Below are 17671 nucleotides of genomic sequence, written 5' to 3' on the forward strand. Positions count from 1 at the left end.
GAAAGAAAAGAGGTAGTTTATGTGAAGGATTAAAATGTAATGATAGTGATAGGTTTTAGGAAGGTTCATCACACTCCGAAGGTACACTTATCTGTGGTTTTTAAGGCGTAAAAAGCCCATCAACTTTAAACTGGATAATCTTTTGTATAATATATTACAAAATATGTCCTGAATATGATCAGCTCTGACTTATGTACACAGCATGGAACAGATGCAAAATACAGAAGAGTACGGGGACACATTTTTCCATGAAAAAAACAAAGATACATGCAATTCCAGAAAGAAGACACAGTAGAAATTTATTTTTGACCTCGTGCTACTTCAGGCTTATAACATGCATTATGTATATATAACATGCATTTTGCTCACCAATTTTTAGGGGACTTGAGGAATGAGATTTCAGCCTCTGTCTTCCATAAACATAATCTAATAGTATTTTTTTTTTCTGACAGTCTTAGTACTTGATTTATTTGCTTCTGCTTCTCTCTGTTGTAATACCCTTATACCAACCTAAACAACCTTCCTGAGACTAAAAATTTTCCCATGGACAATGCTGGGTAAAGAGCCTTTCTCTACCCCAAACTCCACTGCCTTCGTAGATCATTAAGAACTCCCTGCGAAGTATTGCTATTAGATACAGTAAAAGAGCGAAGTCCCCATACAAAGCCTCCCTATAGGTGGAATTTTTTTGTCCACTATCTGCTGATAAGATTTTCTACATTGGGTCGCAACTGCTTTTTCTGCTTAGCGTGTGGATATTTAACATACCTCCCTGCAGGAACTCCAGTAATGTTTTTTCCTACAGCACCATCTGCTTAAAATGGCAATATAAAATACAAAGCAGACAGGATCAACGCCAAGGTCAACAACAATAAAATACAGAAGATCCTTGAAGGATCTGACCAGGATGGCTCTTTAATGGCAAATCTACTCCATGCCACCAACTGATAGGTTTTCTCATCCTAACCATCAACCCAGAAGGCAGCAATACTACACGTACCCCCAAATAATTTATGGCCTCAAAGCTTCAAGCTTTTGAAACGATGTTTCTTGGCACTTCAGGGTGTGAAAGATGCTTTGGTTCTAATTCAGTCTATGAAATGCCATGGTTTCTAGCCATACTGTTAATAATTCATCACTAGTTATTAATTCCTCATCCTAATCTGGGCAGGCTGAGAGAGCTGCTGTCCCTTCCCAGTCTTGGGGTATCCACCATATCCTGCACTAACTCTGCCTGGGGGGGCATTTCCAGCTAACAGGAGCATGGGATGACCACCAGTGTCCTCTTCTTCCTATGGCTTAAGTATGCTCCTGTTATGGGACAGCCTCAGCTTTTTGCTGTGAAACCAGAACTCCCTCCCCATGCCAGTTATTCCTCCTCGAATACTCGCATGATTTCCCATGTCTCGCTCGGATTTGCATGCCCTGGAGTTAATTGGGGTAAGCCAGACTCCCGCCACACTTACACGACACATTCGCCGGGAGATGGGTCCTCTCCATCTGCACTTCAAGAACCCAGGGGAAATTCATTTCTCAGCTTCTCTTTAATATAATTTCTCTTTCTTTTTGAGAATTAGTTATTGCCAGGTTTCTTATTCTCAGAGCAAGTCACATTTCCTGATTATTCATCTACCCTTTCATCATCTGCCATTTCATTTATTCATGGCATTTGCCCACCTTGTTCCATTTTCCCCTTTTTTAAAAGTAATTCAGTTACAGGGCTGGCCAAGTGCAGAAACTTTTCACAATATTTCCACTTTTCTTTCAACGCAAATCCATTTTACTTGCCTGTCCAAATGAAATGCTGCTATTTCTGCATTATGTCTTTCATAGTCTGAGAAATAAAAAAAGTCAGGTGGGGTTTCTTGTTCTCTGGTTTGTCTGCAAAGAAAAATAAGGAAAGTGTTTTAATTAAGGGTTAGCATTTCTAAGCAGCAGTACTTAATCATCAGCATGTTATTCAGGAGTTCAGTATTGTTTGCTTAACGGAAGGCCTTTGAATACTTCATGTGTGCATTATTTGCCATGTAGCCTTCATTTTATCTTCTTTTTTAAACTACTGTAAAAAAAAAAAAAGAATTCAAGACTTGTGCATGCAGGCTGCTGTCATGAAACTATTCCACTCAAGACTCTCACTCTATTTAACAAGATCTGTTTTATCATTCTCAAACATTTCATTAGTGATAGCGGTGAAGACAATGTCATTTCATTAAATTATCATTAACTGTAATTTTGAAATTTCCAAAAGTAATAACATTTTTCTTTCATCTTTGGCAGCCATGCAGCTCCTATCTAAAATATGACTCTCCCTTTGCATTACTTAGAGCCAAAAGTGACATGTTTTTCTCATTTCAGAAGAAATGGGATCATTGCAGTTTGATGGCCACGACGCAGGTCATGTTTCAAAGAACATTAACTGTGCTCCAGAGAGGATGCAGAATTTGTTGTTTCTTCAGTTTAAGAACCAATAAAAGCTGTCGTTCTGATGGAAAGAAAAAGGCTAAAGCTTCAACACTGAACTTCATGGAAAAGAGGAGGAAATCTCTCTCACTTTAGGCAATTTCCTGTCCTGATGGCTTTTGGATGGATCACAAGTCAGGCAGTTGACCAGTACCATGTCTGGGCCACCCCTCAACCTGCATCATGCCCTGTTTTGAAGTCTTAAGTGGGAGATGAGCAATGCAAAGCTGTTCTGCAGAGCATTTGCAAGGGAGGATATCTCCCCAGAAGGGGAAAACAAAGCTCTTTCTCATTCCCTGCTGTCAGCTTGTGTGTCACTCGTGCTACACACTGGCAATTAAAAAACAGCTTCTGCACCTGGACCTTGTCGCATGAAAGGCTTTGGGGTGGTGCTGGTGCAAGGATCAAAATTCCAGAGAATTTGCAGTAAGTCCTAATTATGGGGCTCGTTGGGAACCTGAAGCTGTGTCCACCCACGCTCATTCCCACAAAGACCACCATGACTATCGGGACTGGTATCTGCCTGCAGGCCCTCCTGTATCCACCTTGCTGAAGAAACCAGATGAGTCTCATGTTTTTTGGCTATATGAAGATTCTTCTATGCAACCAGCAGGGTCTGAAAGGCTGATATCCTTTCTCAGACATTCTTCTTTATATTAACGTCTTGGTGAGGTCTCACCCTAAATGACAAACAATTGCCATCCTAGAAACGACATCAAGATATTTGACTTGTGTCCAGTATAACTCAAGGTTGGAGGGTCCTCCAACGCCCCAGTGATGCTTTGGCCAAAACGGCACTGGCCACTGTAATACTAGTGGTCACGGAGGTGCCCACCACTTGGCAGAAGTCATCGGTCACTTTGGCTGCTGTGGCTGCCACGGGTTCACAAGGAGACAAGCTAAAAGTGAGCCTGGCATAAAATAAAAAATAAGATTTTGCTCTGACTCCACAATAAGTGCAAAAGGGGAAGGAGCACACCCACAAAGAGGAATACGAGAGCCAAAAACCTGTGTCAAGTCACACAATACACCATGCAATCAAGACAAGAGCTAGGAGAGCTGCAACCTCATTGTGCATATTCCTCTCCAAAATGAAGAAATGAGGCCTGAATATAAATTCAAAGAAAAAGATTAACGTGTATCTGTTGGGCAGAAAATTACACATTTGTATACAACTTTCCCTCCCCTCCAGATTTTAAAATAGTTGGTTTCTTCAACAAATCAAAGAGAGAAAGATTCATCCCAAGCTTTTGCAAACTTTACACGTATCAGCACAGCATAAGTTGCAGAAAATATTACTAATTAGCTAATCAATGCCATCTGCTTTTTATCTCCCAAAGACTTTAAAAAAATCACGGCTGTTGCTTTACAAGAAAATCTTGCTCCAGAAAATCAGACTTAAATAAGGGCTAGATCTCAATCTTGCAAGCACAGCTAAACCCACAGCCCAGCTCCTTCACCTGCCTGCTCGACACACTGGGCAGTCAGCACATCCCCGCCGGACGGTCTGGTCTCTCTAATTTCATTTTTCTCTTTGCTCCCTGCCACCCCCAGCAGCGGCTGGGGATATTATTCATTTGGGAGTAAGTATAGTTGTCCTGCAGGCTTAGACTTGTTTGTACATATTTCTCTCCTGTCATAATGTATTATTAAGTGGTAGCACACCCTCCTAGAAAATCATGAACTTGATTGTCCTAAAGCCTTAAAAAATGGACACCAAATCCCCACTGCAAGCTGGACAATGGAAATACTGGTATTTTTTGAACCTGACTATTCCTCATGAAAAGAACTCCTGAGTTTCTTTGGTGCTTCATGTGCTTCCCTCTACTCATCTACAGAAAAACACTCAGCCACAGCACCCATGGTCCATGGAAATGTCAAGCAAGTACAGTACCCACTTTTCCATCTCTTGGAAATACTGGGTTATTCTGAATGTAGTCTGGAAGGAGGATTTTTCAAACCCCCAAGCTGCTTTGCATTCCTATGTTCTTTTGCAAAGCTCTGCAGAACTAGATGTAGCAGATCCACATGGGAAACCCTCTACTGAAATAACCATGAAAAATCCTTTCTGCTGACTTATTCCAATATCCCATAGATAGAACAGGTACATTGTTCCTAATTCCTCAGTCACAGTATGCTGCCATACCACCAATAAACACTAACACGTGTGATGATCATGGCATAAAGTGCATAACTGAATTTAAAAAGCCACATGAACCTAACACAGCTTTGAATCAACTGAATCACTGGGCTGTTACGAGACTGGCTTTAACAGTGTTAAAAGGGCACATACATCATAATCTGTATTTTTTAATTTATCCAAATGTGTTTATGCATTATTTCTTTTATTCACGTTTAAAAAGTTGCTATTTTTTGGTGTGAACAATCTAATCAATGCATTGCCTTGTTTGCTGCTAATTCTTCTAATGATCTATTCTGATGTGTATGTATAGAGAGGTGGAAGATCAAACTCTGCTCTCAGCAGCGTGGACGTACAGTCAGCAAGTCCTGTCAGTTACTCTGGCTTTAGGTTGTGGCAACTGACCCTTGGTCTCTAAGTGACAGGCTGGGAAAGGGGCACATACTCTGAGTCCCTTCCAGGTCAAGTGAAGTATCTTATGAAACAACACAGGAACCGATCCATCCCACAGCATGTTTTAAATCAGAATTGCATTTTAAAGGAGAAAAATAAACCTCAACCCTCAAGTTATTTTGATTACCTGATGGCTATTGAAGGTTATTTTCTAAAAAAATGACACACATAATGGGATATTTGAGTAAACAGACCAATACACTGAACCCTCTGCAGAAGTGTACGCATCTGGGGGACAGTAAATTAAAGTGATGGCCAGAGCTCCTCAGTGCCAGCAGTAACATCTCCCAACATACAGGTTCTGCACAGGTTGCAGACGGTGGGAGAGGATTTCTGGCGGCGGCTCTTATTTTGCAAACAGTTGGAATCTGGTGATTCTCTCTTTGGAGAAGGATTTGGCAGATATTTATAACGGCAGGCTGGGAAGCTCTGGAGGAGAGACAGATGGAGGTCTGTTGATACTGCACACAGTTAAAAATTACACAGTGGCACCAGACCAATTACAGCATGAGGAAAAGAAAAATCAGCACAGTAACACTAGTAGAGGAGAAATAAGAACTAAGGGGAAATCAAAGCCCATGAAAATTTTCACACCATGACACAACTAAGAGAATATACAGGAAGTAAAGAATGATTTTAAATACGAAAGGGACACGTTTGCATTGATACAAGATGAGATGCGACTGTGATCTGACCTTGTGGCTAGAAAAGCAAATCATGCTTATGTATAGAAAAAATAAATCTACTCTGATTAATGAACGGAGTCATGCATAAATCTGGTGAGTCAGCCCTATTCTAGCTATGGTTGGGACCTGTTTTGGCGTTCAGTGGTATTTGGATCAACCAACATAGTGACTTGCACGAAGAAATAATCGCAAAGCCTCAAGCTTTTCTTAAATCTTTCTGTAAGTATTTTTTGGCCAATTACTTAATCCCCAGACCCCAACATTAGTAATTTCTTAGGGGTTTTTTTCTGCCATTCTTTAACATCATCACGACAGTGAGACTGCATGCTCTGCAGACTCTCTGGCATTTCAGAAACACCGTTACAGAAACCAAACCTTTAACATGGAACTCTGTATTTAGTTTCCAGGATCCTTTACATACACCTGCCTAAATTGCCAGTATTAATACCCACCAGGGTCATGTATTACTCGAAAGAATCCTGCCTCGATGCCAGACTTCTGCACTGGAGGGGTCCTATTATCTGTAGAGTAGCCAAAAAGCTAGAAAACAGGGCAAACAGCCCAATCTGAGTCAAGTGTTATCCTGACAGACACATGCTGTCTTCCTACGCCGCAGTCCAGAGACGTTTCAGAGACACCTTTTGTGTCAAACCCAGGTACTTATAACTAATGAAAGGACATGCTGCTGATTTGAAAACAGCTCCTTTTAAATAGGTTGCAGTCCTATTCTGACACGTAATCAGGGGAATCAACCAGAGGGATTAGGGATGATTATGGATCACAACAATGAGCTTTGCCACCACAGGGAGCGGGTTTGCCTGGGTTAGACCATTTTGCAGACAGAGACCCCGACTCTCTCCTGCCAGGGAAATTCGGCAGCAGCACAATCACTAATAGACATAACAGGCCAATAAGGCATGGTAATTGCAGTGGCAGGGCCACGAAAAACATTGATAAGAGAGTAATTTGGCTATTGGAACAGATAACCGGAGATTATCTGGGTTAACTCATAGATATAGGTCACTATTCTTTCTCCATTGGAAAGCAGCTTTCCTCACTTCCAGTGGAGTATTTAAGGTGTTTAAATACCTGTCCCTGGAGCTGATTTGCAGGCTCAACAGTTAATATACAGTGTTACCTAAATGATAAATATAGTTAATACAAGACAAAAAGGCTGCCACTCAGCAGTTTGCTGCTGTTTCCGTTACTTTGTAGCCTGGGAGGGACTTGGGGACTTCTTGCATTTGCAAGGGCCACAGTGGGGCCTCGTAGGCAGCCCCTTGATTCAGCAAGCAACCGAAGCACAGATGCTCCATCAAGTCCACAGAGCCTTTCTTCCAACACAGACAGGCATGAAATCTCCCAGCCCTCGCCTATGAACTTCTTTGTACTAGTGGAAAAGTCAGACTTGAAAGTCCAGTGTCTGCTTGCAAGATCTTCTCCCCCTCCCTGCAACCCTTATGTCAAATTGGATTGTGCAGCAGTGGGATCTAGAGTGCCCTGAGATAATCTACAGCTTATTATTCTAAGTGAAGGAAAAAAACCCCGATGTCTCTGAGGCACCTGCAGTCCTTCAGAGGGTACTTAGATTTTGCATGCAGAGTCGTATCATCCAGGAGGGCTTTCTATGCATTTGGCACCAGTTAGAACAGGTGGAAAAAATGCCACTTAATTTTATAACACATTTTAGTGGGTTAGTAAGTCCTTAGGAAGATAAATGATATTGCTAATGCAACTACATCTACAGTAGCGAAGATATCTGGTGCTTATTTCTGACTCCTTATGGAGTCTTGGCAGCCGATGGCTTTGGCTTTATCAAAGCTTTCTGCTGCAAAGAGCACTCCCAGGAATGATACGAGCTGTTTACAAGAGCAGAATATGGTCTAGAAATGAGCGGCCAATCCAGGAATGAAAAGACATGCAATTTAAGTGGTACAGAAAGGATGTTTGGCCTGTTTCATTCCTATCATCCAAATGACAATATGGGCCTCTGCAGGATATTCAGGCTTCTCCTGTTTAACTAGCAGTTCTGCAGCTAGAAAAAATGAGAGAATATTTACTGTGGCAGAAAGACAGAAATTCGCACAGGGATGCGATAGCAATAGGAATAATTAGCAAACCGCCAAAAGGATAAATACCAAGATCATGCTATTGCTTGCCAGCCCTGCAGTCCTTTTCTCCTGAGAAGACGAAGACAGCTTGACAACAGCACATGCTCAAGGACCAGCTAGCTTAATAGAAATAATAAACTTCTGATGCAGAGAATGACAGTAAGCCTCCAAAAGAACACTTGTATACTTAAATATCTTGTTACCTGCTACAGGAGGATAGTGAGGACAAGAGGGAGAGAAAATCCACCGGGAAATAGTATATTAAGGTGGGTTTTCTTTCCGTTTCCAGTTGCAGAGTCAAAGAAAAAAAGGCTCAGGAGGTCACCTAACCCATCCCCAGGCTCCAGGGTGAGATCAGCTAGACCTAAACCATTCTTGACAGACGTCGCTATAATGTGATCTTCAAAATGTCCTTTTGCAATCCTATGGCTACCACCCTCTCCTCCTTGCCCCCATGTCCCAGCCTTACTCTTCTGCTAATTTCCAGTCTCGCTTTTTGTCCTCACTGCACAATCAAAGCGAAACCACCACAGTAACACTGGATTTGGTCTCAGTGCCTTTCTGAAGAAGGAATACTTGTGATAAACATGCCAGAACAACTGGCTCTCATTCCTGAAAAGAAAGAGCATCCCTCAAGCCAAGACATGGGAATTAAGCCTTAACACCTTTAGACTGCAGATTCCTCAGTTCAGAGGCCCCTTCTTTACTAAGCACAATTAATTTCGTTTAAATTCATCAAAAACCTGACCAACCCAAAGCCTTGGAAGCCTGCTTTAGGCTTTCCCCTTAAAACCAACACTGTTTCTAGAAGACAATGAAGCAACCTCTGGGTGTCTGTGGAAAGGTTGTGCAAAACCAGTCCCTTGCTCAGAGCAGCACCAGTGACAGGTTCCTGCTGTTGCATGCACAAGATGCAGCAACACACACACACATGTATATATATGTGTAAAAGCAGGTTTTCACCTGAGCAAAACATGAGTTACAACTCCTGACTACACGAGCAGATAGGATATGAAGGGATGAATAATCAGGGTAACTAATATGATCCAAGAATATGAAAGATTCATTTTATTCTCCACTAAAACATAAAAATAATAATAAAACCAGACGTTTTCCTCCTCTTTGGGGCTTTTCTGTTCCTTCTAGTGATCTGGATTTGGTATTAATGTCTCAGAATGTACCCTCTCTGTACCGTTGCCTACACTGACATTGTGCTGACAGTAAAGTCAAGGCATAATCTCACCAATCATCATTTCATTGTCTATCAGGACAGAAGAATAGCTCTTTTTTTTTCCATTCATTCTTTTGTGCTTCCAGATACATAAGACATGAAGAGAATCTTTGATCAGCACAAAACACATAAGAGTTTGATCGACTGGGAAAATTTCCTTCAGCAATTCAGAATATTACTTCCAGCTCTGCCTAGTAAGTAGCTGCCTGTCATCATGGGAAAAGCAAACGGAAAAAGAAATATTAGCGTAAGCACATTTGTCAGCATGTCTTCCCCACCCGTGCTTTTTGGCACAATGGCCGGCGGTCTCCTCCTCGCTCCCAGGGAATGTGGATAAAGACAGGGGTCTCTGTGCTGGGGGCTGCCCTCTCCACCTGGCCAGATCTCAGATTCACAGGTTATGTTGGTTTATTATTATCATTACTTAGATGGCTGAAAAGAAGGCAAAATGAGATGTTACAAAACGGGTATGCCACACAAAACCAGAGAGATGAGCTCCAGTGCTACCGAACTCTAGATGGATAGATGTATGTGCACTTAATGTATAATCCACCACATGCATCAATATCTAATCCCGCCTGCTGTGGTGGTGGACATGATGTAACCAGACAAGTAGGATCATTCTTCATAATATTTGCCTGTATTTCCCCTGCACCCCATGAACATCTCAAATCTAAGAGGCAGGCACTGTGTTAGAAAGCATGCAAGTTTAAAATACTTGAGGTGAAATGAGTTTTTCCAGCATTACAGGATGGAGGCTGATCTCAGTTATTACCAAAAAACCAGCACCGCTGAATGCTGGTGTAAGTGAAATAAAGATGCTTTTCACGACTGCTGTGTACAGTGCTGCTTCTCTTGTAAGTAATGGCACACATGGTTACTTTTTGGCCAGCAGTGCGGACTGAAAGGTATATTTCCAAAATTAGAAGCTCAGGTCTTCATACCTTGATCTAAAGAAGCCTACCCTCTGTGCATGGAGCTCGGCAGGAGGTATATAATCACAGAATCCCAGAATGTCAGGGACTGGAAGGGACCTCGAAAGCTCATCCAGTCCAATCCCCCTGCCGGAGCAGGAACACCCAGATGAGGTTACACAGAAGGCGTCCAGGCGGATTGGAATGTCTGCAGAGAAGGAGACTCCACAACCTCCCTGGGCAGCCTGGGCCAGGCTCTGGCACCGGGGAGAAGTTTCTTCTCACATTTAAGTGGAACCTCCTGTGTTCCAGTTTGTACCCATACTATATGCTGATTGTGCAAAAGGAGGCACACACATGCAGAAATTGCAGGTGTGTAAATGTGTGGGATGCTGCGAATTCATCTTGGTCTCCCTCCTTTGGGATGCTGGTGGGAAGAGAGGATGTGGGACCGACACTAGATGAATGTTGATGCCACAGTGGCTAAACGGCAATGTCTGTTGGCTAGAACTTTTTTTCTACCATCCAGGAAAAGCAGGGCATGTACAGAAAAACAAATGTGTCACTGTATGAAGAGAAAGGCAAGGTCTGGGAAGTTCCTGTCACTAATTCACTTTGCAGATAAAAAAATTCCTAGCCCAGAAATGAGGTTTGATTTGTCTTTGAGATAGAAACCTGACCTGACATACAGGAATCGAAAGATTAAGAGGTACTTGACAGCACAACAAAGGAGTTCCCAGTGCCAACATTAATATGGTCGATGCTGTTGCCACAGCAGGGCGAAAAAAGCCTCATAGCAATTAAATAAGCAGGAGACATCATTAATGAGGTGCTACAATGATATTTTGTGCCTTTCTTTAAGGTATCTTCATTAAGAAACTATATCGCTATCATTATTTTCTGCCTCTCTGTGGCTTGGATTCCTTTGTGCTCTTAAACAAGTAGTGTGAGCATTTTTGTCACGCCAAGCCCATGATACCTGTCATCTTTCCCCTTGACTTATCCCTTTGAGGCTCTGTTGTACATCGTCTGCTAGCCATAAATTGCAAACATGAAAAATGATACAGCTGCAAAAACTACTTTTGAAAAGCAGGCAGTGCAAACAGAGCTCAGTGTGAACCCAGGTACTTTCAGCCTTTCTACAGGAAAAAGACTCCAGAATGTTTTCTACAGAGATTTTTCAATATATAACATTTGTAGAGCTCTGAGAGTGCAGGAAGAAAAATACGTGTAAAATTAGAAGTCTGAAGCATTTATTCAGCCCTCAGAATGTTATTTAATCTGTCTGGGGTCATTAAGGGTAGGGATTTAATGGAACAATAACATTAAACATATTAGAAGCATAGCAGAGCTCAAATTTCTTTCAGCTTGTTGGATTTTTTTCTTTTTGCTGTACGTGATGTATGTGCATTGAAATTAGAAGGTTCACAATAGGTTCCAGTTCAAAACAGGTTGGAAAAAGTAATTACTGTGAATCTGATCTATTGATACATAACGACTTCCTTTTTATTCATGAGTTTCCCTCCCACCATTACGAGAACCTCAAAATCTCCCAGGAAGCAGGAAAACATTAGCCCTGTTTTTCAGCAAAAGCTGCAAAACATGGAGCTATTAAGGATTCAGCTCTGCCCTAAGCGAGGCACTCTAGCTAGCCTCATTAAGCACATGCTTAACTTTGGGCACACATATAGCCAGTGAACTATGTGTGTCCTTGACAGACAAGCACAGACTTAATACTTCCTCGGAGCACTTTTGTCTCAGCATTTTGCAAGAACAAGCCAGCGATAAGCACCAGATCCCCACAGCAGCTCTGGCAGCTCACCCTGTCCGCTTCCAGATTCACCGTTGTTTTCTTTCTTCTTCTTCCACCTACGACAACAACTACTTGGGGAAAAAATGTGTCATTCTGCCACCAGTACAAGTCAGGTTGGCCATGGGCTTTGGTAGATCCCAGATGTCACCTTCCAGGTTGACACTGAGGTCTGCAGGTCCGAGATGTGCTCAGGGCTCCTTGTACCTGAATAACTGCACCATGCAAAGCACAGCAACTCCGCTGAACAAAAAAAATAATTACTTTTCTTACTTCTATTGCCAGACTAACCAGAAATAAGACTCAAATTCTGTCTTTTAGTGTGTCTCCTGCCCCACAAAGGGAAATACAGATAGATCTAGAAAAGCTCAGACAACTTTTATGAGCTCTCGTGTTCCAGAAACGCCGTTTGAGCTGTGCCAGGTACAGGAATGGGCTGAAGGGCCACAGGCAGCGTGTATGAGCAACACGGACCCAACACCTTCCTCTCCAACCCCAGTGGAAGAAATTGTTCAGACTGAATATTGACACAGCTAGAAGCGCCAGAGTGTTTGCACTTCATATTCAGCTCATTTGGTACAGGGTCCCTCTTTCAGTTCGTAGTTCAGAGTTTAAATTTCTCCTCTCTTTCTCTCAAAGGAAATGTTTGTAGTTCTTAAGATTGTATAACAGGGATAAAAGCTAATACAATTACACCTCTCTATTTGCCATCCAATAATGCTGTCTTTTATCGTGCCTTGGAAGAATAAAAAAAAGGATGCTCAGGCTCCAGCTATCAACATGAAAAATCCTTTGAAATGTCACTGATTTGTGTCATGGGTGACCTATAGATCTGCATTTGTATAAGGGAGATGCACTTTCCCAAGGACCCCAAAGGAGTAACCATGCTAACTTATGGCATGCTCTCTGCTCCCTTCCCACCTACCCGTGCAGAAGTCAAACACTCTTGGCTTTTTATTTACGGTTTAGCATTCAAGACCTACTGGATATTGAGTTGCACTGAGTTAAGTGCCCAAGATTTTGCAGATAAATAATTACTGTCAAAATCATTAATAGGACAGAGTCTACACAGTGTGTATGTGTAGACCAATACATGAAAAAAGAGCATGAAATTCTCATTTGTAGAGTGAGCTGTTTTTAGCAGCTATGGATGTCAGGCTGGATTCTGTTCTCGCATCCAGTACAAAATGAGAAACAGGGGATCAGAACAGCAAAACATCCTGTGCAATTTCCTCCTACAAACCCCCGATCTTCTGAGTGCCAGCAGATGGCTCAGCACAAACCACTACACATCAGCACCCCCAGGAGTGCCCCACATAGGGGTCCAGAGGATGTGCTGGTGCCCAGTCCTTGGACTGATCAGAGGGAAACAATCACAAGGAGAACTGCAAGTTTTGCTTTTCAAGCTTGTTTCAATCCCAAATCCTGAGAATCTTCCATAGTTATGCCACTGAGGACAGCAGGCGTGTGGTTACTGCGAGATAATCGCTCCCCAGGGCTGAGTGATTCTAATTCCTCCGAGATGTGATTTCCCAATAAAGCACTCGCCCCCCTGAACTCTGCTTACCGCTGCTATTAACATTCCTTAATGTGCGGCAAAGGGTGATGTGCCTCTCTGAGCTAGGAAGAAGGTGTAATTGCCTGTTTCAGACTACTTTGTGGTTACAAAAGAAATAGGAAATGCTTTGATATGGTGTGGTATTTCACTGCTCTAATAAAGCAAACTATGTAATCTCTCTCTTTTTTAATTTTATTTTTACTCCTGTCTCACTACTACCCTCCTGTCAGCAGACACAATCTCTGTGAAGGGTGCCTAACCTATTCTTTGCCACAAGCTGGTTATGTAGTTCGTGGGTAAACTTCAATTTTTAAACATGTCTTCTTCCAATCAGAATTCTGCCTAAACAAGGAATACAAAACAGCACTTTGTTGCTTGCCATTCCTCAGTGTGCATGGGCATCAGCCCCATCCCGCTGCAAAAACCACCCCCTGATCAACACATCTCTGAGGCTGATTCTCCCTGACAGACACGTCCCACCTGCATTATTCCCATCTGCAAAGCATTTTATTCCTGGGAATGTTCTGACATCACCACTTTGCCATTTTGAACATTTTTCATGTAGTTACTTTCTGAGCGGCGGCTGCCAAGTTGATTTACAAGTGCAAATACTCCAGGGTGCTCCTAAACCTCTCGAGTACTTGGGAACAGCATATCTCAGCCTTGGTCAGGGGATGCCCTAACTTTTCAAGAAGGAAGAAAATCCATGGATTGTCCTAGTATTAACCCTGACGTTTCACCCTCTGGCTAAATTTGAATTAACCAACTGTATCCTTCTTAACCTTGGTTGTTCATTTATTGCACGAGTGTACTGGGTTGGGAGCCCTTTTTTGTAGCCATTTCACAGATTAATTCTGCTGCCTTACAAAACTATAAAAAACTTTCTCTCTGAACTTCTCCTCTTCCAGGCTGGTAACCCCCACCACTAATCCTTGCTTTATATTAAGGGAGCCACATGAGTCACAAATTACATTGAAAATTACACATCAAGGTCCTTTTAGCTTGCAACTGTCTGGATAAAGGGGGAGTTAATGCTCTGCAGCCCACGGGGAGTCACTGTGCTACTCCCAGGGAAAAATCAGGCCAAATTAGCATCTCTTCCCTCTTCTGCATTTCCACTGAGAAGGAGGATTTTAACCTCCTGGCCTCCACGTGGGTTCTGCTGCAGGGTGGGGTGCTGCTGGGTGAGGGAGCCAGCACAGTCCCTGCTCTCCTTCTTTAATCCTAGCTACAGACACAGCATTTTAGGAAAAAAAGAAAAGAAGCTGAGGTTTTGAGGAGCATCACTTAAAAGGACAGAAGGTGCAGGATTTCAAAAGGACTCAGGATTGACCTAACCTGCTCCTCTTAGGTAAGAAAAGGCCTATTGAAATCTCTGAAAAATATCCCATATGAAAAAAAACAAAGAGCAGAGGGATGTTAGGGGAGCTGCTTTGCAGCACTATAAGGGAAGAAAGACTCTCGTTTGCTTGGCTGCTCAGGGCAATTGCTGTTTTATACAAACGTCTCCCATCAAGAGCAAGCCGTTCAGTGAACTCCCATGTTGAAGATGCAGAGAAATATCCCCTCTTGGTGGGTCACAAAAACGCATTCATCCAAACTTGGAGTGAAGCTAAAGAAGGTAAATGTGTATGTGTGTGTACAGGCATAGAGAGGGGAACAGTTCTCACCTGTGAGACTCAGCTGAGTTAGTGTTCAATGCGAAACAGGTGTGCTCTTCTAGACAAGATTTGGAAATTAGTTTCAGCTAATCTCCATTTACAAGCCTACCTATGGTGAGGTTGCTTGGTAAGGGGAGATTACAATAAAGTATATGAGGGTTGATAATAAAAGCAGAGATTAGAAAAAACAGCTCCAAAAAAATGAGATGAGAATAGAGGACACAAGAAAGGAGGAAAAAATCTGTAAAGGATATGCAGTAAAACCTTTAGTGAAATGACATTGTTGCCAACATTTTTTTATGGAGCTGATTTATGACATGCAGCTGCTTTTCTCTAACAGTGCATGCCTGGCTACTTCTCCTTGATTTTTTATCTGTGTTTAAATATCTACAAAATATGAAGCTTATCTATTGTACAGTGCGATAGATATGTGTGTGCACAGCCCATGGGAGTTTTGTGGGAGTCTGGTTTCAAAGAGAGGACTATGTTTTTCCTGAAGCCAAGGACGCTTGTGCTTCAGTTCTCCTACCTGTTAATATGAACTGTGAGGATAAGTATATGGCAGAGCAAAGTGATCGCATGATTTAATCTTTGAACTTCATCATCTCATTCCTTCAGCACTTACTATTTTTCTCTGGGTCTGATCCAGCTTTTCTCCTACTCAGTGAAAGGTGTCCCACTGAGTTCAAGGTGAACTGGATCAAGAAGGATAGAGCCAGTTCATAAACTGGGACCTGACCTGCCCATACTCAAAGCCAGCAAAGTCACAGGAAAAGCCTCCTGCAGACTTCAGTGGAGTGCGGAGCTGATGCAGATTAAAGTGAATAACGAAATGAGCCATCTGTGACAGCAAACACTCCATTTTGTCCATGCCTGGATGTGGGGGACAGAAGACATAACCTCTCTTTTTAGTGTTTAGTTTAAATACCTCCATGACATTTTCCACAGCTCCTGCTAATATCAAGGTGAATATTGCAGGATTAAGCAAGAGTATGAGTAGAAGGGTCTTAAATTAATACTGGATTTTCAGCTCTGTCCAAAGCACTGTGTGTCTGAGACTTTCAGGACTGAGGTCTTGGATAAGGAAGAATACACAAGCCATCTCCTTGTGTTTCATTACAGGTCCCTCAAGCTCCCTCCTTAGCAATCTCCAGTAGGCTGCTGTTACTAAATGCCTGAGTAAATTCCAATAAAGTTGAGTAAAGATCTTCATTTTATCACAGATATTGGTAAGAATTAAACCTGTTTGGTTTCGGTTTTTTGTTGGTTTGGGTTTTTTGGGTTGTTGGGGTTTTTTTTTGGTTTGGTTTGTTTTTTCCTGGGTACTGCTTTCCATGCAGCTCACAAGCAGTGATGGTATTGACAGAAGTGCTCAATAGCAATATGAATGTCAAGAAAGTATTACAGGATTAGTTACAGACAGTCAGACTACTTTCTGACTTAATCGGCTTATTGGGTCAAACAGGTAGAAGGGCAAAATGAAGGAAACAAAATAAAGTGGGTTCATTGCTCGCCTACAGGAATACCTGCAAAACTGTACCCAAAGGTGCAAAGCGGGATTAAATTTGCCATTCCATTTTCTACACATATATAGAGCTTTTTAGTCACATGTTTAAAAATATTAGCTTCATGGTATGATTTCCAGCATTGCATACACTGGTGCCGTACCATCACATTAGTCCCATTCTTTAAATTAGGGATTTCACATACGTAACCTGTACAGACTAGACCAGACTAAAGCAGTCTCAGGCAGGGCTGGAAAACACGCTTTCCACAAGCTCTGCAGCTCCATAGCTGGCTGGAAAGGTTGGGGGAGCGATGGAGCGAGTCAGACGCTAAGAAAGTGCATTCAGTACAATGTTCAGCCTCACTAAAATCCCAGTTCGTGCCCACTAAAGACTCTTTGTTGGACACTAAAGACTTGGACACTAAAGACTCTTTGTTGGACAGCCTTTTAGGACACATTTCCAGATACACCTTTTCCCCCACAACATACAGTAAGTCTTTAAACTACATCCTAAATCCAATTGCCTTCGTAGCAGGCCAGTAAGCACTGTGGCCAAACAGCAGATCTTTTTTTCGATATGACCTTAATATTTAAATCCTGCCATTAGGTACATGTACACAGCTCCTGGGAACATAGCAAGACTTCTCTTGCAGTGCTGGTTTTGCTAATGATTAATATTTAGTTTTGCAAGTTTAATGAAAACATTGTCTCCACTTATCTCCAGGTCAGATGGCAATTGCAAAACAACTTGCTTGTTAGATGGCTACGGATTCCCTGCTGATACGTCTGATTATTTATGCACAATGTGCATTTCCAAATAGATGAACATATTCAATTACATGCTTCTGCCTTATTATTTCATGAGTTTTAATGGTTTTCCATTCCTTTTTTATCAGAAAGAAGGAATAGTCACTCATGATAATGATGTGCTGTAGCTGTAATTTACATCTGCATCCCTATTGAAACTTCTTTCTAAAGGCATATCAAACAGCAACTGCCTGAAATTGTTGATTTTTATCATGAAAATAAAGATGAGAAAGGAGATTGAGGCTTTTATTTTTCAAAGACAGTGAGATTTTTTGGCTGTTCGAACTATTCTGAGAAATCCAGCAAAAACTTCATGCTCAGCTGAATTGACTC

General features: G+C 42.0%; 1 protein-coding gene across 1 annotated transcript in view; it reads right to left on the reverse strand.

Moving 5' to 3' along the window:
• The window catches only part of FAM20C (FAM20C golgi associated secretory pathway kinase), a 60080-nt gene that overhangs the window by 12621 nt on the left and 29788 nt on the right, over positions 1-17671 (reverse strand). The window contains exon 4 of the mRNA XM_065644593.1: positions 1789-1881. Coding sequence (XP_065500665.1) covers positions 1789-1881 — 93 coding nt within the window. The remainder of the gene's footprint in view (positions 1-1788; positions 1882-17671) is intronic.

This window comes from Caloenas nicobarica, chromosome 14 (assembly GCF_036013445.1).
Source record: "Caloenas nicobarica isolate bCalNic1 chromosome 14, bCalNic1.hap1, whole genome shotgun sequence".
In the NCBI taxonomy this organism is placed as follows: Eukaryota; Metazoa; Chordata; class Aves; order Columbiformes; family Columbidae; genus Caloenas; species Caloenas nicobarica.